General features: G+C 34.5%; 1 protein-coding gene and 1 pseudogene across 3 annotated transcripts in view; both read left to right on the forward strand.

Annotated features, from left to right (window-relative positions):
* RUNDC3B (RUN domain containing 3B) overlaps nt 1–22,766 on the forward strand; it is a 138,339-nt gene that overhangs the window by 26,711 nt on the left and 88,862 nt on the right. For 2 of the 3 annotated variants that reach the window (XM_012811643.2, XM_003782642.1), the window contains exon 3: nt 21,275–21,408. In XM_012811643.2, coding sequence (XP_012667097.1) covers nt 21,275–21,408 — 134 coding nt within the window. Of the gene's footprint in view, nt 1–15,098; nt 15,147–21,271; nt 21,409–22,766 lie in introns of all 3 variants that reach the window. The other variant, XM_012811636.2, reaches the window with a different exon arrangement.
* LOC111728438 lies at nt 3,607–3,903 on the forward strand (annotated as a pseudogene).

Raw genomic sequence — 22,766 nt, forward strand, 5'->3', positions numbered from 1 at the left:
TTGATCATTTATGTGTGCTAATGGCATTATTGTTTCTGTCATTATATCTTCTTTGGCTATATTATGTTTACATTGGACTCTTAGAAGATTAATTTCCACAGTTCTCTCTAATTGTGGAGACCGCTCCATAATAACTGCTATGGCTATATTTATAAATTTGTATATGTGTTATTTTCATTAATATATATTTCTAAGTAATTTTTACTTTTCGTTATTTCTTCTTTGGCTTATGTGTTATTTGAAAGTTTATATTTAATATTTCTGAAACTAGGAGATTTTTACATTTTCATTTTTACTTCTCTATCAGTTAAGTTATGGTCAGAGAATTTGGTCTGTATGGGAGATTTTTTTGAAATTTGTGAGACTTGCTTAATGGTCTCTAGCTTAAAAAATGTTCCACCTGAGAAGACCAGGTATTCTTTAATTATTCATTATATTTTTCAAATGTTAGTCACATTTTTGCTGGTTTAATTTATTGATATTACAGACTTACAAGCTGTGTTGTTATTCTGATGGATTTAACTCTTGTTTATTACTATATGTACAAGGTTCTTTTCTACTTGAGCATAAGGTCTACTCCTTCTGTTTATTATTCGTAGAAGTTATTGAGTTGCTATTCCCTTTTCCAAGATAAGCTGCATTCTTCTTCTGTTTCTTCTCTATTCCCATCTATCTGGTCAATTTTTAAGTTAATTTTTTAATTTTTTATTTTTTTGAGACAGAGCCTCACTCTATTGACTCAGCTAGAATGCAGTGGCATGGTCTTAACTCACTATAATCTCAAACTCCTGGGCTGAAAATACCCTCCTGCCTGAGACTCTAGGCATCCAGCACCATGCCAAGCTAATTGTTCTATTTTTCTTTTTTGAGTTCTGATCAGGTTGCTCAGGTTGGTCGTGCTCTTGGCCTCAAGCGATCCTCCCACCTTAGCCTTCCAAAGTGCTAGGATTACAGGCATGAGTTACCATGCCCATCCTGGTCAGTTCTTAATAAGCTTTTCCTGTAGATGGTTTTTCTTCTTGTTCTATTATGTTTTATTGTATTCTGAATTCTTCATTATATACATTTTTTATTCTAGTGAATTTTTCAAGAAAATTATCTTTATTTTTTTTGCTCTACCTTTTCTTAGCATGGGTTTTATTTATTTTGCATCTTTCAGAATACTGTACACTTTACCTTCAAAAGTTACTGTTGAAAAAGCTTACTAAACTTAGGATGTTAGCCAAGATGGAGTGTGAGTTCACTAATAGCTTACCTCTCTGTCTTAGTCCTCTTAGATTGACTAACACATGCTATAGACCAGGAAGCCTAAGTAACAGAAATTTATTTTTCCATTCTGGAAGCTAGGAAGTTCAAGATGCTGACTGATTTGCTTTCTAGTGAGAATTCTTTTTCTGGCCTGTAGATGGTTAACTTCTTCCTGTGTCCTTTTCATTGAACAAAGAGCTTCTGGTATCTTTTCTTATAAGGACACATATGCTATTGGATCAAGGCCCCATCCTTATACCTCATTTAAACTTAATTATCTACTTAAAGCCTTATCTTCAAACACAGGCATACTCGGGGATAGGGCCTCAACATAATGAATTTTAGTGTCACATAATTCAGTGCATATCACACAATGGGAGAACATTTTTAGAGTTCTGAGAGAAAAGAATTGCTAACTGAAAATGCTGTATTCAGTAAAAACATACCTCAGAAACGAAGGCAAACTAAAGAAATTTCCAGATGAAGGAAATTCAAGAATTTTTACTAGTAGAACTGACCTAAAAGAAATGCTAATAAAAGTTCTTCAGGCTAAAGCCAGATGATAACAGAAAGCAACTGGAACTTCATAAAGAAATAATGAACAACAGGGGTAGTGCCTTTGGCTCAAAGGAGTAGGGTCCCATATACCAGAGGTGGTAGGTTCAAACCCAGCCCCGGCCCAAAACTGCCAAAAAAAAAAAAAAAAAAGAATGAACAACAAAAGTGGTAAATATCTGAGTAAATATAGAAGATTTTATCTTCCCCTTAAAGCCTTTTGAATATGCCTCTCAAAAGCAAAACTTACAGAATTGCTGAGGAATGTTTAAATATTTGCATATCTAATACAAGTGACATTTAGAACAAAGGCTGGAGACTATAGAGAACTATACTTGAAATGGTAAAATATTATCTCTAAAGATTTTTAAAGGTTAGGTATGATACACTTTAAAGCAGTGACTATAGAAGTGCTAAGAGATTTAGCCAGAAAGCCAATAAACAAAATGAATGCTAAAACATTAAAATTATCCAAGAGAGGGTAGGGGAAAAAAAAGAAAGGATAAGAAGAAAACAAACAATGAAGTAGTAGACGCAAATCCAATCATATTAATAATTACATTAATAAATTGTCTAATTACACTAGTTAAATGGGATATTTTGATTGGGTGAAAAAAAAAGAAACCCATTTCTTTTAAAGAAACCCATTTTAAATACAGTGATACAGACAGACAAAAGGACAGAAAAAGGTATTCCATGCAGAAACTAATTGAAAGCAAGCTATGGAGTTGCTGTATCAGAGTAGATTTCAGTACAAAAAAAAAGTACAGAGATGAAGTTTGATATTAACATTTTGAAAAGCAGGTCAGTATGCCAAGAAGACAGAAGAAATCTGAAGTATAAACGCAGCTAACTACAGAGTTCCAAAAAGTAACAAGGTGACAGAACTAACAGGAATTAGAAAACAGAAAAGTCCACAATTACACTTGGTAACTGCAGTAACATCAAAGATTTACTGATCACAGGCCACCATAACAGATATAATAATAAAGAAAAAGTCTGAAATATTGCAAAAATATGACAAAGAGACACAAAGTGAGTATGTCCTGTTGGAAAAATGACACTTGCTGGGCACAGGGTACCACAAACCTTGAATTTGTAAAAAATGAAGTATCTTCAAAGCACAATGAAGTAAAATGCAGTAAAACAAGGTGTGCCTATAATGATAGCCCTCATGGACATAGACACCAGTATCTTTAATAAAACATTAACAAATTATATTCTAGAATGCAAGGATATTTGAGTATTTGAAAATAAAAATATTTCCTTTTATTAACAGACTAAAGAGTAAAAATCATAGGATGATATCAATATATACATAAAAAAAGCCTTTTACAAATTTTAACATTCATTCATGTTAAAAAAAAACTCTCCACAAGCTAGGTGTTAAAGTGCATCTATAGAACTTTATAACAATAAAATACAACAATAAAATATCAACTTTGGTACTACTGACAATTTGGATGAATAATTCTTTACTATGGATAGGAAAACTCAGTATTGAGAAGATGTCAGTTCTCTTCCTCCTGATCTGCAACCTCAAAGTTGTAGGTGGCTTGTTTATATTGTCAACAAAATGGTTCTAAAATTTATATGGCTAGGTAAAGTAGTTAGAATAGGCAAAACAATTTCATAAAGGAAAAACAAAGTTGGAAGCTCAAACTGTCTGATTTCAAAACCTATTGTTAAGATGCAGTGATCAGCGTGTTATTGGTGAAGGCTTATACATATGTATTAATACAGTGGAATAGAGAGTTCAGGAAAAGATCCATACAGCTCTTTGGTCTTGGCCACAGAAGCTTGATGATGAAGGGAATATCATGGTTTGGAAAACATTGGAATAAGATGCATACATTGTGCTACCACTGTAGCTCTAAGGCCTACCACCTGCAAAAGTTGACCTGTGGCAAATGTGGCTGTCCTGCCAAGTTCAAGAGAAATTGTAACAGGAGTGCCAAGGCTGAAAGAAGAAATACCACCAAGACTGGTTGGATGAGGCACCTAAAAATGGTGTATTGCAGATTCAGGCCTGGATTCCATGAAGGATCAGTGCCTAAATCCAAGAGGGCAGCTGCTGCAGCATCCGGTTCATCTTACTAATTTCAGTAATTAGTCATGCAATAAATGCTTTGGTTTTTAAAAATCTAAAAAAAGAGAAAGAAAAACGTTTGTACAGATACACTTGATTTGATTTGTTTTTGACAAAGATGCAAAAGCACTTCAGTGGAGACAAGCTAAACTTTGTCAAAACATGATGCTGGAATAATTGGATACCTGTGTGTGAAAAATTAACCTTGTCCTATACCTCACGTTATATATAGCAGTTAACTCAACATGGGTTATAGAACTAAACTCAAAGTGTAAAAGTATAAAGTTCTTAAATAAAAATGTAGAATATTTTTGTTACTTTTCAGTAGGAAAACAGGTTTTAAACATGAAGAAGCACGGTTCATAAAATAAATAATGGGCTCAGTGCCTGTAGCTAAAGTGGCTAAGGCTCCAGCCACATACACCAGAGCTGGCAGGTTCACTTCCAGCCCGGGCCCGCCAAAGAACAATGACAACTACACCAAAAAATAGCCGGGCATTGTGGTGGGTGCCTATAGTCCCAACTACTTGGAAGGCTGAAGCAAGAGAATCGCTTAAGCCCAGGCTATGAGCTATGATGCTATGGTACTCTGTCCAGGCTGACAGCTTGAGGCTCTGTCTCAAAAAAAAAAAAAAACAACCAAATAATAACCAAATAATGATAAAGTGGTTTCTATGGGTGGGGTGGTGTTTGACTGTATAGCATCAGCATGAAAGAGGGTTTTTTGCGGGGAGGGTGGAACTGTTACGTGTCTTATGGTTGTGGTTACATAGCTCCCTGCATTTTTCAGTAATCACAGAACTGTATACCAACAGTAAACTTACCATAAGTTAAAAAATAACTTTATAACTCCTTCAGTCCACACTACACAGCACACCAGCTGCTGCGGGGCCCCTAGGGGCTGTGTGGGGAGCAGTTTTCCCCTGGCCTTGGTTCCCAGCCATCCCTCCAACCCATGCATACACACTTGCTCTCCTGGACAAGGCTAACATCCCACTTAGCCGCGCTCTGCGTCTGCTCTGTCTCTACTCCCTCAACAGTGGGGACACTGCTCTCTGGGCTCTTGGTTTGGGGGCCCTCTCTGCTCCTCTACTATTCCTTCTGCTTCCCATAGAGGGGCCTGGGAGGACTCCCCTGGCCTTAAAAGGGGCCCAGGCCCCATCTCATTCTGGCATACCCCATGCCACGGTCCTGGCAACAGGTGTGGCCAATGGAGGGGGCTGCTTGGCCCCTAGCCAGCCTGTGTCTTTGTCACCATGTTGGGCTTATGCCCACTTTTCTTCTTCCCTAGTCTCTGTACTAGGTTGGACAGCTCCTTAGGGCACAGGAAGAAAGGTGGGATGGGTATCAGTCCCTTTCCCCTTAACACAGGGGGTCCTAGCCCACCTTTCCTTCCACCTGGGATCTGAGACTATTTGAATGCTGGAGGCGCAGTCACCCCTTTTCCAGGAGAGGCCCAGATTCCCTGCAACAGCCACCTAAGGTGGGCTGGGTCTGCTTGCCCTACTCTGACTTCTCTTACCCCACCTTGCAGCCAGGGTTCACCATGCCCACACCCCACCCTTCTGCTCCTCCCTAACCCCCAAGGTTCTGGTTCCATCTTTCCTCTGTTCACAAACTACCTCTGGACAGTTGTGTTGTTTTTTGTTCCATGTTCCATTCAACATCATCATTGCTGCCACCAGCACCAAATGGTCATCCTCATTGCCTCCTGTTCTGCCCACATCATCCCCTCTCCCAAATACTCTTTATGGGGCAGGGGGGCTGAGGCACAGCAGGCTGGGTTACTGACCACCCCAGTCCCAGGGAAGGTGGGGCCCTGCCCCAAGGATGCTGCAGCAGAGTGAGGAGGGAGCCTAAACTAACCATGAAGGGTATAGGGGCCACCTCCCTGTTGGGGAGGGGGTGGCCATTATTTGTCCCAGCTGGGGGCTCCCCCTCTGGTTTCCATTTGCAGTTACTTGAATTAAAAAAATTCTTTTCGGGGGGGGGGAACTCCTTCAAATTTTATTGCTTCTATTAAAACATTTTAAAATGGGGGAAGATCCCATTTTTTATTATAATAAATAAGACGTCAACTCCTTGATCTGCACTTACTCTGGAAAGCTGGATCATTTATCATAGAGCACAGTGAAAAGAAGCCCCAGGGAACATTTTTTTGCCATCATCCCTTTGTATTTTTCTTGGCTGAATGTAACTCCTACTTTTCCTCTGCTTTGGAAATGACTTATAGCATGAGTTCCCTATTCTTTTTGTGAAATGCATGCCTTAAATTTGAAATTTCACACATATTTTCTACTATTTTCTTTTTTTTGCTTGCGTCTCCTACCCCAACACCCCCAAGCCCTGCTGCCATCTTTTTCATATATACATACCTGATTCTCTTTATCCCATTCATCTCTTACTTGGCAACCTATCCAGGCCCTGGACTAACTAATAAGGTGTGCTTTCATATGAAACGGTCTTGAAAGGAAGAAGGAGGTGACATTAACAATTAATGATGTGTTATCAAGTCCTAATTGAAGTACAAATAAGCATGATGTAGCACAAAGGAGGCATGGATTCACAGAGGAAAGAGGCGTGTAAGTGCCCCAAATAATAAACATTGCAATTTAATTCTTTAAAATGTCATCTGTGACGTTGATTATTTATAGACTAGTAGAACAAGTTAAAGAAAACTATGAAATTTAGCAGTAACATGGTTAGAAACAACCGTGTAAACTTCAGCTAGTTGGTGTGAGGATGGGATATATTAGTGAATTTTATAAAGGTTACATGGGAGATAATTGATTAAAATGAAAAAGCTACTGGGTATCATGGCAAACTACAGACTAGTGATTAGTAACATACCACTTATTAAAAGAAAAATGGATAGAATCTAATAAGACCTTATGTCAAATAAGTCTCCTAAAATCTGCCAATTATACTCATTAACGTCTGGCTTGCTAACTCACATTTACTTTAGATTTTGTAATGATTCTGAAATTTTCCCACAGTTATTTTTATGTACAGTTAATCTTTTTTGCCCTGAAGTTACTGTGCTCTGGACTTGTCAGTTTAGTCTTTTAACATTTTTCCTGGCTGTATCAAGCCCTTTTCACCATAGTGCTCCACTATAGCAGCTGTTCCTGGTGTAAGGAGCACACTTCTTTTAGTATCTGCATGGTTAACACCTTCATCTGTTTTAAAACTACTCAATGAGTTTAACCTTCCACCGTATTTTTAATTATAAATTATCTTCCCTCTTTTCATCCCCATGTACTTCTGACCTTTTTACCTTGCATTAGTTTTTTTAAGTCTTACCTTCTAACATATTTATTTATTATGATTATTGATTATTATCTTTCTTCATTTTCACTAAAATGTAAGCTTCACTACTGCTAAGATCTTTACCTCTACTGAAAAGTAGGTGTCACCAGGGCTAAGAGCTTCGTCTGTTTTGTTCATTGATGTATCCCAAATCTCTAGACCAGTGCTTGAGATATGGTAGACAGTAAGTGAATATATTTTAGAAAATTAAATGTTTAATGCAAGAGTAACAATTTCTGTATTTTTTTTCTGATAGCACTTGGATTTCAATTCTTAAAAAGATTTCGAACTCCTGTGATTTGACATTTTGGAATTTTTGTAATCGAGTTGAACTATTATGATACCTAGTTTTGCTCAGGAACCTTGGCTTGAACCTCAAAGCTCTTCCTGATTTTGATAATAAATAGTCACCTCCCCATGAGGCCGTCTTTTGAAGTACGGTGTAAACATTATTAGAAACAATGAGTAAAGATAAACCTGTCCATTGGCCTTTGAGTTTTCTTTGTTCATTTTTGAAGGTTTTCCAACTTTTGATTCTCAGTTTGCACACAAAATGAGACCTGAATTGTTTCTGTAGTAATATATGAACACAACTCATCCAGTAAAAAACCCATATACTCATGCCAAAACATGGTACCAGAGATAAGAAATTGGCTCTGAAGGTCACCAAAGTTTGGCTTTTAGACAATGGACAAGGCCACTCTGAGAAACACCTTTTTAAGTTACATACTTGGAAATTTAGGACAGTTGCAATAGGTTTTATATCACAGAAAATCATAATATTTAAGTTATCCTTGATGTATGCAGGATTATATGTACCATGATGAATCTGAGTCAGTGTGTTAAAATGCATAGAGAATATATACATATTCTGTGATGTTGTGTGTAATATATATTGATGTTTTATAGTAAATTTAAGATTCAGGAGTAAATAGATTCTAAAAACAGAAAGTTTTAATCTCTAAGGCAATTATAGTGAAAAAGGTGGTAACTAGAAAAATTTAAGTATCACCCAGATTTCTGCATTTTTATATATCCTTTTAATTCAATATTACATTCCTATGCTTTATTTACTTTTAAGCTTATAACCCTCATCACATATTGTTTTTCTGATGCCTTTCAAGAAGGCTCCTTCTCCCCTTTAAAATTCTGTCCAGTAATTACTGAACAAATAACTTGACTATGTTAGCGTTCCTGTTAATAGTCTACTATAGTAGTAAGAAGAAAGGGAGAAAAAGAAAATGGTCATGATTCCTTAACCTTTTTGTCTATATATACTATGTCTTCTTGGCTACCCATTATTTTATGTTTCTTCTTCCTCCTACTCCTTGTAAAAGTCATGAGAGGTTCAAATATAAAGCCGTAGGTAGTATTAATAAAAGATTTGAAGGGCCAGGCGTGGTAGCTCACACTTGTAATTGTAGCACTCTGGGAGGCTGAGGAGGGTGGATTGCCTGAGCTCACAGGTTCGAGACCAGCCTGAGCCAAGAGCGAGACCTCATCTTAAAAAATAGCCAGGAATTATGGTAGACACCTGTAGTCCCAGCTGCTTGGGAGGCTGAGGCAAGAGGCTTGCTTTTGTCCAAGAGTTTGATGTTGTGAGCTATGATGCCATGGTACTCTACTGAGGGTGATAAGTGAGACTCTGTCTTAAAAAAATAAATAAATAAAAATATATAAAAACTTCCAGAAATCCCATATGTAATTGTAGCTGGTGACTTTGCCCAATAGTCATCATATATGTACGAATATATGTATATATTTTTCTTTGTTATGATCTGTGTGTAGCCTTAGTATGTTATAGGCATCTTTCTGTGGCCATACTTACATTTTCCTTTTTTTTTTTTTTTCCCAGTTTTGGCCAGGGCTGGGCTTGAACCTGTCACCCCCAGTATATGGGGCAGGCACCCTACTCCTTGAGCCATGGGCACTACCCTATTTCATTTTTTTTAGTATTTTAAAAAATTGAGATAAAATTCACTATTTTAGCTGTTTTAATGTATACAATTCAGTGGTTTTTAGTATATTTACAGAGTTGTACAACTATCACTACTATCTAATTCCAGAAAAGTTTCATCACCCCCCAAATAAACTCCATATCATTTCATTTCCCCTATCCCCTGGCAGCCACTAACTACTTTTCCGTTCTTATGGATTTATTTATAAATGGAATTATAAATTATGTGGCCTTCTATGTTTGGCTTCTTTCCCTTAGCATAATATTTTCAAAGTTCATTCACATTGTAGGATGTATCAGTACTTCATTCTTTTTATGGCTGAAAAATATTCACTACACGGGTAATATCACATTTTGTGTATCCATTCATCAGTTAATAGATATTTGGATTGCTTCCACTTTTTTCTCTTATGAATAATATTTCTGTAAACATTCATGTACTTTTGTTTCTGCATATGCTTTTTATTCTTTTGTATATATTCCATTTCCTATTTAATAGTTACATAATATTTAATATATAAATGACCATAAGTCATTTTCCAAATTTTGTTGACTTTTCCCAAATTTTCTAATTATTTATAATTATTAGCTACTTGGGAGGCTGAGGCAAGAGAATTACACTAGCAAGACTGTATCTCTACAAAAAGTTTAACAATAAGCCAGGTGTGGTGGCCCTTGCCTGTAGTCCCAGTTACTCGGGAACTGAAGCCAGAGGATTGCTTTAGCCCAGGAGTTTGAGGTTGCAGTGAACTATGATCACACCACTGTGTTCTAGCTTAGGTGACAGAGTGAAATGACATCTTGTCTCAAAAAAAAAAAAAATTGTCTAAATTTTGAATCTCCTTTTTAAGATGAGAGTTTTTAAGAAGTTTATGATTCGACCAGGTAGTCTAATATCTTGGCTTTACAAAGAATTGATGGTCTCTGATGGTAGTTCATATTTTATTATGATTGTACCTCTTTGAATTTCTGCCAGAAAAATATAGGAGACCCTATGTAAGTTGATACCTAAGGGACTGTCACACACTGGTCAACATACGGAGGTGTCAACTATGGAGGTTCTTCTGTAATAGTACATTTCTAGTTTGACCTTGTGACTTTTGCAAATTAATGTAGAGCATAGAACTTGTAATTATTAACATAGAACTTATAAATTAACATAGAACTTGTAATTATCAAATCATACTGTATTTCGAGTCATAGAAATTTGTCTTCTTGTTAATTTTGTTCTTATTGCATAAATTCAGCAATAGTTTTGATTACTGTATTGCTCAACTGTTGCTCATTTAAGGAAAGTAAATAGTTTTCATTTTATAGGACAGAGAGAGATTATAGTTTTGTGGACTTCATTCGTTTTTGGAGAGTATTATAATAATCTCAGTTCCTACATCCTTCTGATTTTCTAATTTCGATGAGTTCTCAAAATCTTATATAAATTCATGGCATTGTTATCCCTTTTCTTTAAGGAAATTAAAATCACTGCAAAGTACTTTACTAGAAGTCTAATGCTATTCTTGTTTTAATGTATAATTTGCTTTTTCTAACATATACCATGATTAAGAGTTGATTAAAGTATGTTAGAATTTTGAATGCCTAATCCTTGTGTGTTTGCATATTCACTGTATTTTTATACTAAATTTTTAAATAGCTCTCATAGTTTTCTTGATAGTTTATAAGAAACTGAGGTGACCCCATAATTCAGTTATGTTCTATAAATTTTTTTTTTTTGAGACAGTCTCACTATGTTGCCCTCAGTAGAGTGCTGTAGCGTCACAGCTCACAGCAACCTCAAACTCACGGGTTTATGCGATTCTCTTGCCTCAATCTCCCCAGTAGCTGGGACTACAGGTGTCTGCTACAGTGCCCCTTGTCATTGTTTTTTAGCAGGACTAGACCAGGCTCGAAACTGCCCCCTTCAGTGTCTGTGGCCAGCGCCCTGCTCACTGAGCTACAGGCACCGAGCTTGTTCTATAAACTTTTTAATTGTTTTTTTGTTATCCTTGTTTTCCATAAATTAAAATACTTTAATTTCAAGGAAGTAAAATTAAATGGAAGTATTAATTTCTATTCATTAATAGTTTTCCTTATTTACCAATTACTGTAGTTCATATAATCTAATAATTTCATTTTATTAAAATTCTCCATTTTCCTTCCTTAAACTTATTATGGCCTTTCAACTTCAAAAGATGAGCACAATTTAGGTACTTGATTTTTTTAAATTGTTAAATCAACTAATAAATACTCTGTGTCTAACATATCTATTATCTTCCTATAAATGCTGTTTTAAAGCAGTCTATTAAAAGTTTAAGAGAAGTTACATATGATACATTTTAATTCCAGAACTTGTTAAAAAATGAAAAATGGGCACATATAAGATATTGTTTTATTGTTAGCTAAATTACAGTATTTAATTGTGTTTATACCTGTTGCTTTATGGATAATTTTTCTCATATATAAATACAAGGTTGAAGATTCAAAATTCTAGAAAAGAATTTGCACCAACATTGTTATTGTTAAATAGTAACAGAACAGAGTATGTTCTATGTGATATTGCCGATTTAAAGATAACACTTGTGAAAGGTCCAATTATTATCTGAGAATTTATAATTATTTTTATTTGCCTTACAAATGACAGTCCATTTTCAGATGAGTTCATCTAGGAGCCTTTTCTATAATCTATCCTGGCACATTTATATAAAGGCATCTACCTGCAACTTTATTAGAACAATATATACGCAGAGATAGAAAATTAGAATATATATAGCAAAAGCTAAAAGTTCATCTCCTGTATAACTGTTAACATTTATTAGGTTATATCAATCATGGTAATGTAGTTCAATTATCAAAGAAATAGAAATGAATAGAAAGCTGAAGTTGAAACAGGGCTGACATGAAAAATATGTAAAAATAAATATCATACTCATGAATTAGAGCCACGTTCAGTTTTATCACCAAGACAGATACATTTGTTTAAAGCAGTGGTCAATGATCTTTTCTTTGTGAAGCCTAATTTCAACATTAATACAAAAATTTGTACATTATTTTCAATGATTTGATTTTGAAAATTATATACTTTTTGCTTCAGGAAATGTGTTATTGGTATGGTTAAGCATTCCCTTACTGCATACCTGAGTGGACTCTTCCTTTGGCTAACATTTCAGAAAGTAGTATCTAAAATAACTATTCATTGTATGATTATAACTTGCATTTGAATGAATTTTGTGCTTGAACAAACACTTTCTGAACCTGGTCTATTTGGTCTTGTCTCAACTGTTTTTCTAAGGCACCTAATGGTAAAATACTGTATCACTTTCTTTTAATATTGTATATTTTATAACAAAAGATTTTATTTCTATTGCATATGTGAACCCTTTCTACAAACAACAAAGTCTTGGGCCACTGTGAAATAACATGAACTTTGTAATTCGCTTATTTTTGAGGGGCAGAAACAATTCTAAAGATTTAAATTTTATATGAAAAATATTTACACCAGACACACTACATGTTTCGCTGCCTTTTTTTCTTTCTTTCTTATTTCTGGGCTGTCAGTGAGAACGTGTAACCAACCAGGAAATCCAACTGGTTCTCCAACTGTCATATCCTGCCTATAGCCAAAGGTGTGGATCAGCTGGCAGCTTCTGGGACAGAGATGTACTGTGTCCTGGCAGCTGTCCCTGAGCCTCTTTTTTCCATCTATAAATTGAGAGTTGTTGAAATTTGATTCTTGATAATTTAGAATCCAGTATATTGCTGTCTATTCTGGATATTTCTGGCTAATTTTAAATGGTCTGGAATGGTTTAAACATATTAACATGATTAAAGCAATTAAATCTTTGAAATAAGTGAAAAATTAAAAAAAAAAATCCCATGAACTTGCATGGCCAAAATGAAAATAATACATATAACCAGGGCATAAAGACAGGCATACTAACAGATTTTCCTTTTTTTTTTTTTTGGACACAGATTCTTGCTCTGTCACCCAAGTTAGAGTGCAGTGGCATTAGCCTAGATCACTGCAACCTCAGACTCCTGGGCTCAGGTGATCTTCCTGCCTCAGCCTCCTGAGTAGCCGGGACTTCACCACACCCAGCTAATTTTTTGTATCTTCAGTAGAGATGGCAGTATCCCTCTTGTTCAGGCTGATCTCTAACTCCTGACCTATAGTGATTCTCCCTCTTTGGCCTCCCAGAGTGCTAGGATTAGTTGTGTGAGCCATTGTGGTTGGACCTAACAGTTTAAAAAAAAAAAAACAAACAAAATATAAATCGAGTTTTAAAATAAGGTCAGACACAGTGGCTTATGCCTATAATCTCAGCACTTTGAGAGGCTGAGAGATGTGGATCACTTGAGCCCAGGAGTTTGAGATCACTGTAGGAAACCTAGACCCTGTCTTTCCCCCCCGCCCGCCCCAAAAATTAGCTAGGCATGTTGATGAGTATCTATAATCCTAGCTACTTGGGAGGCCAGGGTGGGAGGATTGCTTGAGCCCAGGAGTTGCAGCCTACAAAATAGAGCAAAACCCTGTCTCTAAAAATAAAATAAATTCAGTAACTATTTCCCACTTTATATGAGAGATTAAGCCATGACATACATCATGGTCATGTCATATAGCTTATTTGATACACTTTTTAAAGCAAAATTTCTTTAAAATATCCAGGGGAAGTTTTTTATTCTGATACGTTTTTTGAATCTATAAATCACAAATAATATAGAGAATTTTATGTAGGGCAGAGACGATAAATGTGGTTTAAACATTAAGAACTGATATCTTGCAGTGAGAAGCATTCTATTTACATTTCAATGTTGAGAAATTTTCATTTACATTTGTTGTAGTTATAGCAAGAACATTATCTTCTAATAGGGCTGCGGTTCTCAGCCTGTGGGTTGTGACCCACAGGAACTGTATTAAGGGTCGTGGTATTAGGGGCTTTAACTAGGGTACCAAATTATAGGACCTTTTAAATATGTTTCCAAATGTAGTGTTTGTTTAAAATGTTACCAACAGAGGTAAGGGGATAGAGAGTAAGTGGTAGAGCCATGGATGTGGCACAGCTTAAGTATCTCCTTCCTTTTATTTTTCTTGCCACATTACTGTGTTTGTTTGGTTTTTAATTTGATTTTTATAAAGGATCTAAGTATTTGGTAAGGTGTGGGAACATGTGCTATTGAAGATTTCAGTGTTTGCTTATGAGAGAAGGAAATGTCATTTCTTGGGAATGTGATTTCAAAAATTTGGCTTTGAAGTTTCCTTGTGTAATTATACTAGCAGTTTCCAAACAACATAGCAAGAATTTATAGTACTTTTCCAGATGGTAATTATTAAACAATAATTGGAGGCTGTAGCCAATAAAACAGTAGCTTTTATAGAATAGGCATACTTTTTTACTAAATATCTAAGTGCTGTTCTCATCATTAAGCAAATAATCAATGAAATAAAAATAAAAACTTTATGATTGCTTAGACAAAAAAAGAGAAATGCTTTTTCAACATGTATTTATAACTTTTAGAAAAGGCCATGGTAAAAAAGTTGTATTTATAAAGTCAAAAACTTTCTGAGCTATATAGTTCAAAAGTAATTTTAACCAATCTGGTAAGTTTTTGAGATACAAATCTAGCAAATTCAGTCAGGCTGTTGCTAATTTTTGATGTCCACAGTCCTAAATTTATTAAATTTGAGGTAGAATGATGGAGCCAGAAATAAACAGGAAGCACACATAGCTTCTCCAATAGAACAGGCTTCAAGGGGCCAGAATGATTTACTTTCTAAGTGTAGTTCACATTCATCTCAATTGAGTTCATTTTATTTATTAGGTAAAAATAGTGTTTGCTGCTTCAAAATTATGTATAGCCATCTTATTTGGGCTATTCAGTTTGGAATTGTAAACATGACGGCAGGTTTTTAAAATATCTGTGTGTTGTTGTTGTTTATTTTTTTTAAAGAGATTTCCCAAAGTTGCAGATGGCTGGCTCATCTCCAAATACCTCTTCAAGGGTACTCTATGCTGGTGATGTCTCCCGCCACTGAGCTGCACGGGAGCATGGAATTGACTTACTGGGGAGGGCAGTATCAGTTAAGTGATCTCTTTTAGTACATTGCATGGGTTTTGCAAAGCTTTTAGGTTTTTTGTTTTTGTTTTAATGCACAGGGCATAGGTATGCTTATGCTAATTTTTTAAATTAAAATCTTGTAAACCCAAACCATATAATAATCAATTTTGTCTTTTTCCTCTCCCATGTGACTCATGCAGATTTCTAAGTTCTATAACCTTAATTACTATTTTATGAATCGTGCATATCCGTGTTTACATTTTTTGGAAATCATAATAAGATTTATTTATTATTTGCTCAATTTTGTAAGTACTGTATCGTATTTGTTTTACATCAAACTAGGAACTCAAGGAAGCTATATGAATATTCTAGTCACTGAGTAAAACATAGGTGAGAGCTACCAATAAAAACAGCTCTGTCATTCTTGAACCATTTGTGGGAATTTATTTCTTAAAAAAAAAAAAGGAATGTATTCCTTAGTTTCCTGTCTCTCAAGTAGAATTCATCCCTGTATTTACTTTTTGAAATCTTTTTTTTTAAATTGAATTCCTGTTATGTGCAAAATTCTGCTGGGCCTCTGTCCTTATAATCTAGCCTTTTAAAATATTTTTTAGTTAGAAAAGAAATACAAAGTAAATATTTTAAAAATTACAGGAGGACAAAGAAAAAAATGGAAAATAAATGTCTCCTCATTTCTTAATCCTAATTTCCACAAATAGTCATTTTGAACAGTTTCTTTGTTTTATGCTCTGTACTTAGAGCCCTAATCACTACTGAAACAAATTATACTTGATTTCTTCACGGCTACACATTTATGTGGGTTCTCTGTGTAGACCTCAGCCTTCCACATACTAATTTTGTCCACTAGTATTTTAAACTGTATGTCAATAATGCTAGGGGATGAAAAACAAAACCTTTGTAATTCTGTTTGGAGAGATAGTAAAATTGCTGAGTTATAAAAAAAGCCTATTAAGTCAATTCATTTTTCAGTTGCTTTGGTTATCTTAATCTTTTTGTTTTGGAAAATTAAGACTTGATTAATTTTTATGATGTGGATACATAATTTTGATATTGGTGTGTCTGTGAATAATTCCTTACCAATGAATTAGACATTAAATTGTTGGTAACAAAGGAGAATAATTACATTTCATAGATGAGAAACTGTGATTCATAGGGGCTAACTGATTTATTTGAGGCATCCTGTAAGTAACATATAAAACTAGCAGTGTTCTACAATTGAGTATCTAACCTAGATTCTGAATTCTTCAGATCCAGCCTAAAGTGTAACTCAAATTACTTTTTAGTGTTTAAATTTGTTCTAATTTTTTAAAACATTAATGTGAGAATTTAGAAAATTTTAGTTAGAAAATGAATCAGTGTCATAATTTTACCTTCATCTGGGTGGTCTAATAATTATACACATGAACTAGTAATAGTAATTTTTTTAAAGAAAAAGTTTTCAGCTTCTTGCAAAGAAATGAGAATTTTTTCTGTTTAGTAAAAAACATTAACTTTGTTTTATAAATTAGCAGTAAGAAAGTTAGGATTGCTGCTATCAAATTTAAAGTGAAAATTTCAAAGTGAAATATCTAAATGTTAATACAGAAGCAAAATAAATCCAGAAGAAACTTATTTCCTTTAAATGTCTGAAAACTTTTTACCGTGATATGAGTGGTTTATTAAACTTCTGTGGTTCTATATGGTCTTCTGTTGCCTTGTCTAGATGAATAGCAGCTCCAAGGTGTATTAGTATTTAGTATTGTTGGATAGGTGATAGATTTAACATGATCAGAACTTTAGTTTATTAGATCAGTTTTTCATTTACTGTTTACTACTATTACATGTATAGGGAAAGAAAATCAATTAATAAATTCATTTATATATTACATTATTAAAAGATGGGTTTTTTTTTTTTTTCCAGTTTTTGGCCAGGGTTGGGTTTGAACCTGCCACCTCAGGCATATGGGGCTGGCGCCCTACTCCTTTGAGCCACAGGTGCTGCCCATATTAAATGATGATTTATCATAAGCCACTGCTTAGTAGAGAGCCACTGTAGTAGAAAATTTCATTTCTGTTCTTAGAAGGTCTCATCCTGGTCATAAAATAAGATATAAATAAAACACAAGCATATTGCAAAATGTGAATAAATATCTCACTTAAAGAACACAGAAGAGTAATTTTGGAATAACATTGGACCCTAGAGATTGCAAGCCATTTTTAGGTGCTGAAAATGAGCAAATTTATATTAAGAAAGATTATCATAGGGCTGGTCAGTAGCAGACTGTCATTTAGTCAAGCAAATTTTTCACCAGTTGGGTCTGTACCTAAAATGAACTAGAGTTGGATTGATGCGATGTGAACAAGTTTGAAAAAGCTTGTTTAACTTTCTCATTGGTAAAAAAGTCAATTTCCAAGAGCACTTATAATTAAAAGCATATTATATACCTATAGTCATGAAGAGCTTTAACAAGAGAATTATGTTATTAATGTCATATGTCTTCTTTCAAATACAATTTCTCCAAAATATAGACTAGTCATTTTCTTGGTATTTGACTTGCTTTTGTGGTTATTTTTAAATGAAATTAAAATATCCTGGGAGTGGCTATTTATTATTTCAATATTTACTTTAAAGGTAATAATCAGCTTATAACTTCTTTAGTCTTCCTTTTGAATACTGGGTACATTCAGAAGACTTTTGCAGGCAGTTAGTCTGTGTTTACATAAAAGTGATGTTTAAATAATGATATCTTGAACAACCAATTGAACACTTCTATTATATTTAATTAAATTAAACCTATTTTGTAGATGAAGAAATTAATTAGGTAAAATTCTAAGATAATACAATTTACACGAGAGCTTTTGTTTATAGGTGTTAGCAGAGGAATCCACCTTCTTTTAAAGAAGATCCTTCTGAAGGTGGAAAAGTTTAGTGTCCTAAATTCAGAACTTAACTTTGGAAGTAATGCATGTTGAAGAGGAAGGAGGGCAAAATCAAGCCAAGTCACATCTAGTTGTTGAGTCTACAAGTGTTATGAAGAGATCACTGGTTTATTTAAGGCCCTTCTAGTCACGGTGACATGCCATCCTGTTCATTGTTTAGTTTCTCAGTTTGTAATCCAGGAAATCTTATCATCTTTTTGGTAAAAGTCTCTGTATAGAGATAGAACTCACCCTATAGCAGGAGTCCCAGAGGTTTAGAGGCCTCTCCTTCTCTGCTTAACCGAAGCTTTCTGATTTTTTGATATCTTTGCTTTCTCTCCTCCAAAACAAGGTGTTTTTTTTTTCCAATATTCTTTAATGTTTAACAGCTCTATTTCAAAATTCTTACCAATTACTTTCCTCAGACATGGGTAACTAATGAAAAGGTTTAGAAAGTGTTGTAGAGAAGCAAATCATACCCTGTGCAAAAATGCTGGACCTGGGAATTATTTCCTTACCAAGGAAGTTCTTGGCCATAGGCAACCTATGCTTTACTTTTCTCTGGTTAGCTGTCTGGGTTCTCCTTACAGGTGGTTGCCTTGGGCTACTGCAGTGTTGCCTGTTTCCTTGTCTTTTTCTGTGACGTTTGTTCCTCATATTGTCCTTTAGAGAAATGTAAAGTCATCAGAGAATCCTTGTGACATTCTCTTTCTTGAGGGCAGCCTGGCAGCTGTACCTCTCATTTTGAAATAATAGGATGGTACCAAATGATAAAAGGCAAGGAAATCTGATTGAGCTTAGAAGCATTTTGAAGAGGTAAGTTTAGAATGGAAAAGGTTGGGCGAGGGAGTAAATTTTAAAGATTTCTCTAGCTTCTAAGCGATTAGTGGGTAGAACTTAGCTTTCTATTTCATTCCTACTTCATTTTGTGGTGTGAAGGGAGCTTGGTTCCCTTCACCGTCTGTGTGGTAACAGTAATAATAGTAGGAATAATTGGCATTTGTTTAGTATTTAATATGTACTAGGTTCTTTGCTACTCGCTGCATGTACATGATCTCATCTAACCCTCACAATCAGTGCTCCCAGGCAGATAATACCATTATTCTCAATTTACAGAGGAGGCTTAGATTTACGGAGTGAATTTAAGTAATTTGTTCAAGCTCACACAGCTAGAAAGAGATGTAATTAAGGTCTCCTTTTTTCAAAAGTCCATACTTTGCACTACCAGGACGTTTTTAATTCAGAGAAGAAAGGGGCAAAGGAAAGTGATGGAAAGAGTTTAAAAGGAACAAGAGAGATTACAAATATTTCCATAGATTTTTACTTATAAGTAGTAAGATTTTATTTTATTTTTTATTTTTTTGGCTGGAGCTGGGTTGGAACCCACCACCTCCAGCATAGGGGGCTGGTGCCCTGCTTCTTGAGCTGTAGGTGCCGCCTAATTGCATAGTTATTTGAATAAGGATTTTTAGATATTTTGTGTTTTATTTACATGTAGACAAAAGTAGATATATTTGTACAGAATATTTGATATTTGTAATCTAGCATGCAAACACCTGAATATTACATTATCATCAGAACTGTTATAAAAAGATACTAATTGAATTTTTAAAAATTCAAATGTTTATGTTCATTGCAATTAAGATGATACTTTGTGTGCTGATTTACAAATTCTTTTTTTTTTTTACCAGCTATTTATTGAGTGCAGACTGTGAGCTAAAAACTGAGTCGTGTGTTGGAAACTGATCTAAAGACATGGAAGGCACAATCCCTGCTTTTGTGATATTATCTCCTATTATGTGAAATGATCAAGTAAAGAAATAAACGTTCTTGCTAACAAGAACACTTGTTGAGCAAATGAAGGACAGAGAGGAGACTTATAGATAAGCAAACCCAGGGCGCTGTGCCAGCAGTGGGGAGATGGTGAGCAGTTTGCTGCAAGAAGAGGCCTACCTAGCATGATTTGTAGGATTTCTGTTAATTAATTAACTCTAAGTACATCATTAGAAATACCAGGAAGATATTTTCTAAAATGCTAATGTCTAGGTTTTTCCATAGATTTTGATTTTTCAGTTTTGGGGGAGACCAGATCTAAATATTTTTAAAAAGCAGTCCAGTCATCCTAATGTGTTGCCATAGTTGGAAACCTCTCAAATATCATCTCTTGATACTGCTCCTAAATGATGCTTGCTGATAAGAACCCTTTTTGATGTTGCTGGAGAGAAGTTATTACTGGGGAAGAGAAGATTTGAAATAAATAATTCATGCAAGATGAAAAAGCACTTATTTAAAAATATATAAGGAAATCTTCCTACACGAAGCTTAAACAACTCCCCTACATTAAGACTAACCATTCCAGACAACTGAATAAAGTATTAAGATGTCTCTCACATCTCATCTAAAAATACTGAGTGTACAAAATGGTTCTCAGGGACCCAATACTCAGAGTCCTGTAATGAAATATTAATACTAATATAAAGTATACACCATAGAACATTTGGTCACGAATGGACACGTACTTACTCAAATAGGAAAGATTATAATGGTAAACATCTCAAGACATTTTCCTAAGTTGGTGACTACAGAAGAGTCAGAGGGGAGGGAGGTTTATAGATGAGAGTGGCTGAGTAGAAGAATCAGTGACTATGAGATGCTCATTGATTTTATTTACTAATAGGATAAACCATACATGGTTTCATTTTTTGAAGTATCCATATAAAGAGGATAAAAAGAGTTAAGTTTAATTTTTTTCTAAATAGAGGAAGTTTTAGAATTCAGCTGGTGACATTTAAATTAATGGTTAAGTAGGACCACAGGAAAGGTTTTCCATGTGCTATCTAAAAGACTGTATTAGATAATAGGATATTAAACAGCAATGTGGTTTTAGTGTCTACTCCCTTTTTATTTCATTTAGTTTGATTTTATTGTTGAGAAAACTATGATCAGATCCCTTAAGTTTTCCAAAGTAAGACAACTACTTAAAGATAGAATAGAACTAGTTTTAAGGCTTTTTGAACCCTATGTCAATTTCCATTGTAGCACACTATGTTACCTTTACTTTTCAGAGTTTTATTGTTCTTGCATTTTTAATTGTCAGGTCTAGTTTTCTTTTAATTTTTTTTTAAAGTATTATAATTTGTCTCCTGAAGGTCAAGTAACCTGGTTTGGTTACGAAAGTCCTCGTAGCTTCTGGGACTATATCAGAGTGGCTTGCCGGAAAGTTTCACAGAATTGTATTTGCAGCATTGAAAATATGGAAAATGTCAGTTCTTCTAGAGCTAAGGTAAGACACTTATAATACGCAATGTGTATAATCTAATCCTAAGCAGTTTTGACCTAAATAGAAAATATTTGCGCTCTTTGCTGTGTAAAATGTTTGTTTTCTTTACTTTGTTAGGATTAAGTACCTGACCAAATTTAACATCTTTCAGAGGCTTGGTTCCATTTTTTTTTTCATTGCGTTTAGTTATTTTAGAATGTTCTTGAGTCTTCACTGTAGCATTTTGAATAGCAGGAAGATATGAAGCTACTCAGTATGAATTTCCTTTTTAAGAAGCACAATAAAATATTTCCTGTTCTGTGATGTTTCTACATTTCTTGAATTATCCAAACCAGTGGCTCTCAAAACAATGTCCTTGGGGATCTCCAGGACCCTTTCATTATGGGTCCATAATGTCAAAAATATTTTCATATAATACCAACATGTTATTTGCCTGTTTGCTGTGTTGACATTCGTATCAGGAATGCCTCAGTATGTCAACGCAGCAATAGTAGATAAACTGCTGGAATCTGAGCATGAATTGAGGCAGTTATATTAAACTATAGTAGCAGTTACTCATTGAGTTCTTTCCCACCATGTACTCAGGAAAAACAAACAAAAGTTCACTTCGTAAGATCAGCAAGGGTACAATAAACATTACTTTTATTAAATTTCAACATTTGAGTACCTCTCTTTTTAATATCCTGTATGACAACATAAGGAGTATACTAAAGCATTTTTGCAGCATGTTAAAATATGAAGATTGCCTCAAGGAAAGTACTTGTGTAATTAATTGTTTGAATTGTGAGCTAAACTAGATACTTTTTCTTGTAATACTATTTTTAATGGAAAGCAAAGCTTATGAACTATAATTTTTTAGACTTAGGCATTGGCACAAATTTTCTTGAAAAAAAAAGTAGGCCTGTTACTTCAAAGAAGCAGCTGACAGAGTTCCTTGCCAATGGTAAAATTAAAGCTTTTAAGTAAAAACTAGAATTTTGGAAAACTTGTATTCACCACCTTAAGGTAGATAGCTTCCCAATACATAAAGACTTTTTTTGATGACATTGATGTTGATATTAACAGATGTATTTTTTAATTTTTTAATGCAATGTGTGATATTAACAGATTTTTTTTTAATTTTTTAATGAAATATTTGGTAGAACTAGATAACTTGTATTTTTGAAATGACCAATTCATGGAATTAGAAAATCATTTATGGGTAACAGATCAATTCAACGTTCAGGATAGATCAACGGATTTAGTGTAATTTAGTACGAAAATGTCCTTGATATGGTTACAGATTCCGTATTCCAACTAACGTTTAAGAAATTACCTAATGGGTGGAGGGAGGGAGAAGAAAAAAAAAAAAAAAAAAAAAA

The sequence above is a fragment of the Otolemur garnettii genome, unplaced genomic scaffold, assembly GCF_000181295.1.
Source record: "Otolemur garnettii isolate 467f Iridium unplaced genomic scaffold, OtoGar3 scaffold00005, whole genome shotgun sequence".
NCBI lineage: Eukaryota > Metazoa > Chordata > Mammalia > Primates > Galagidae > Otolemur > Otolemur garnettii.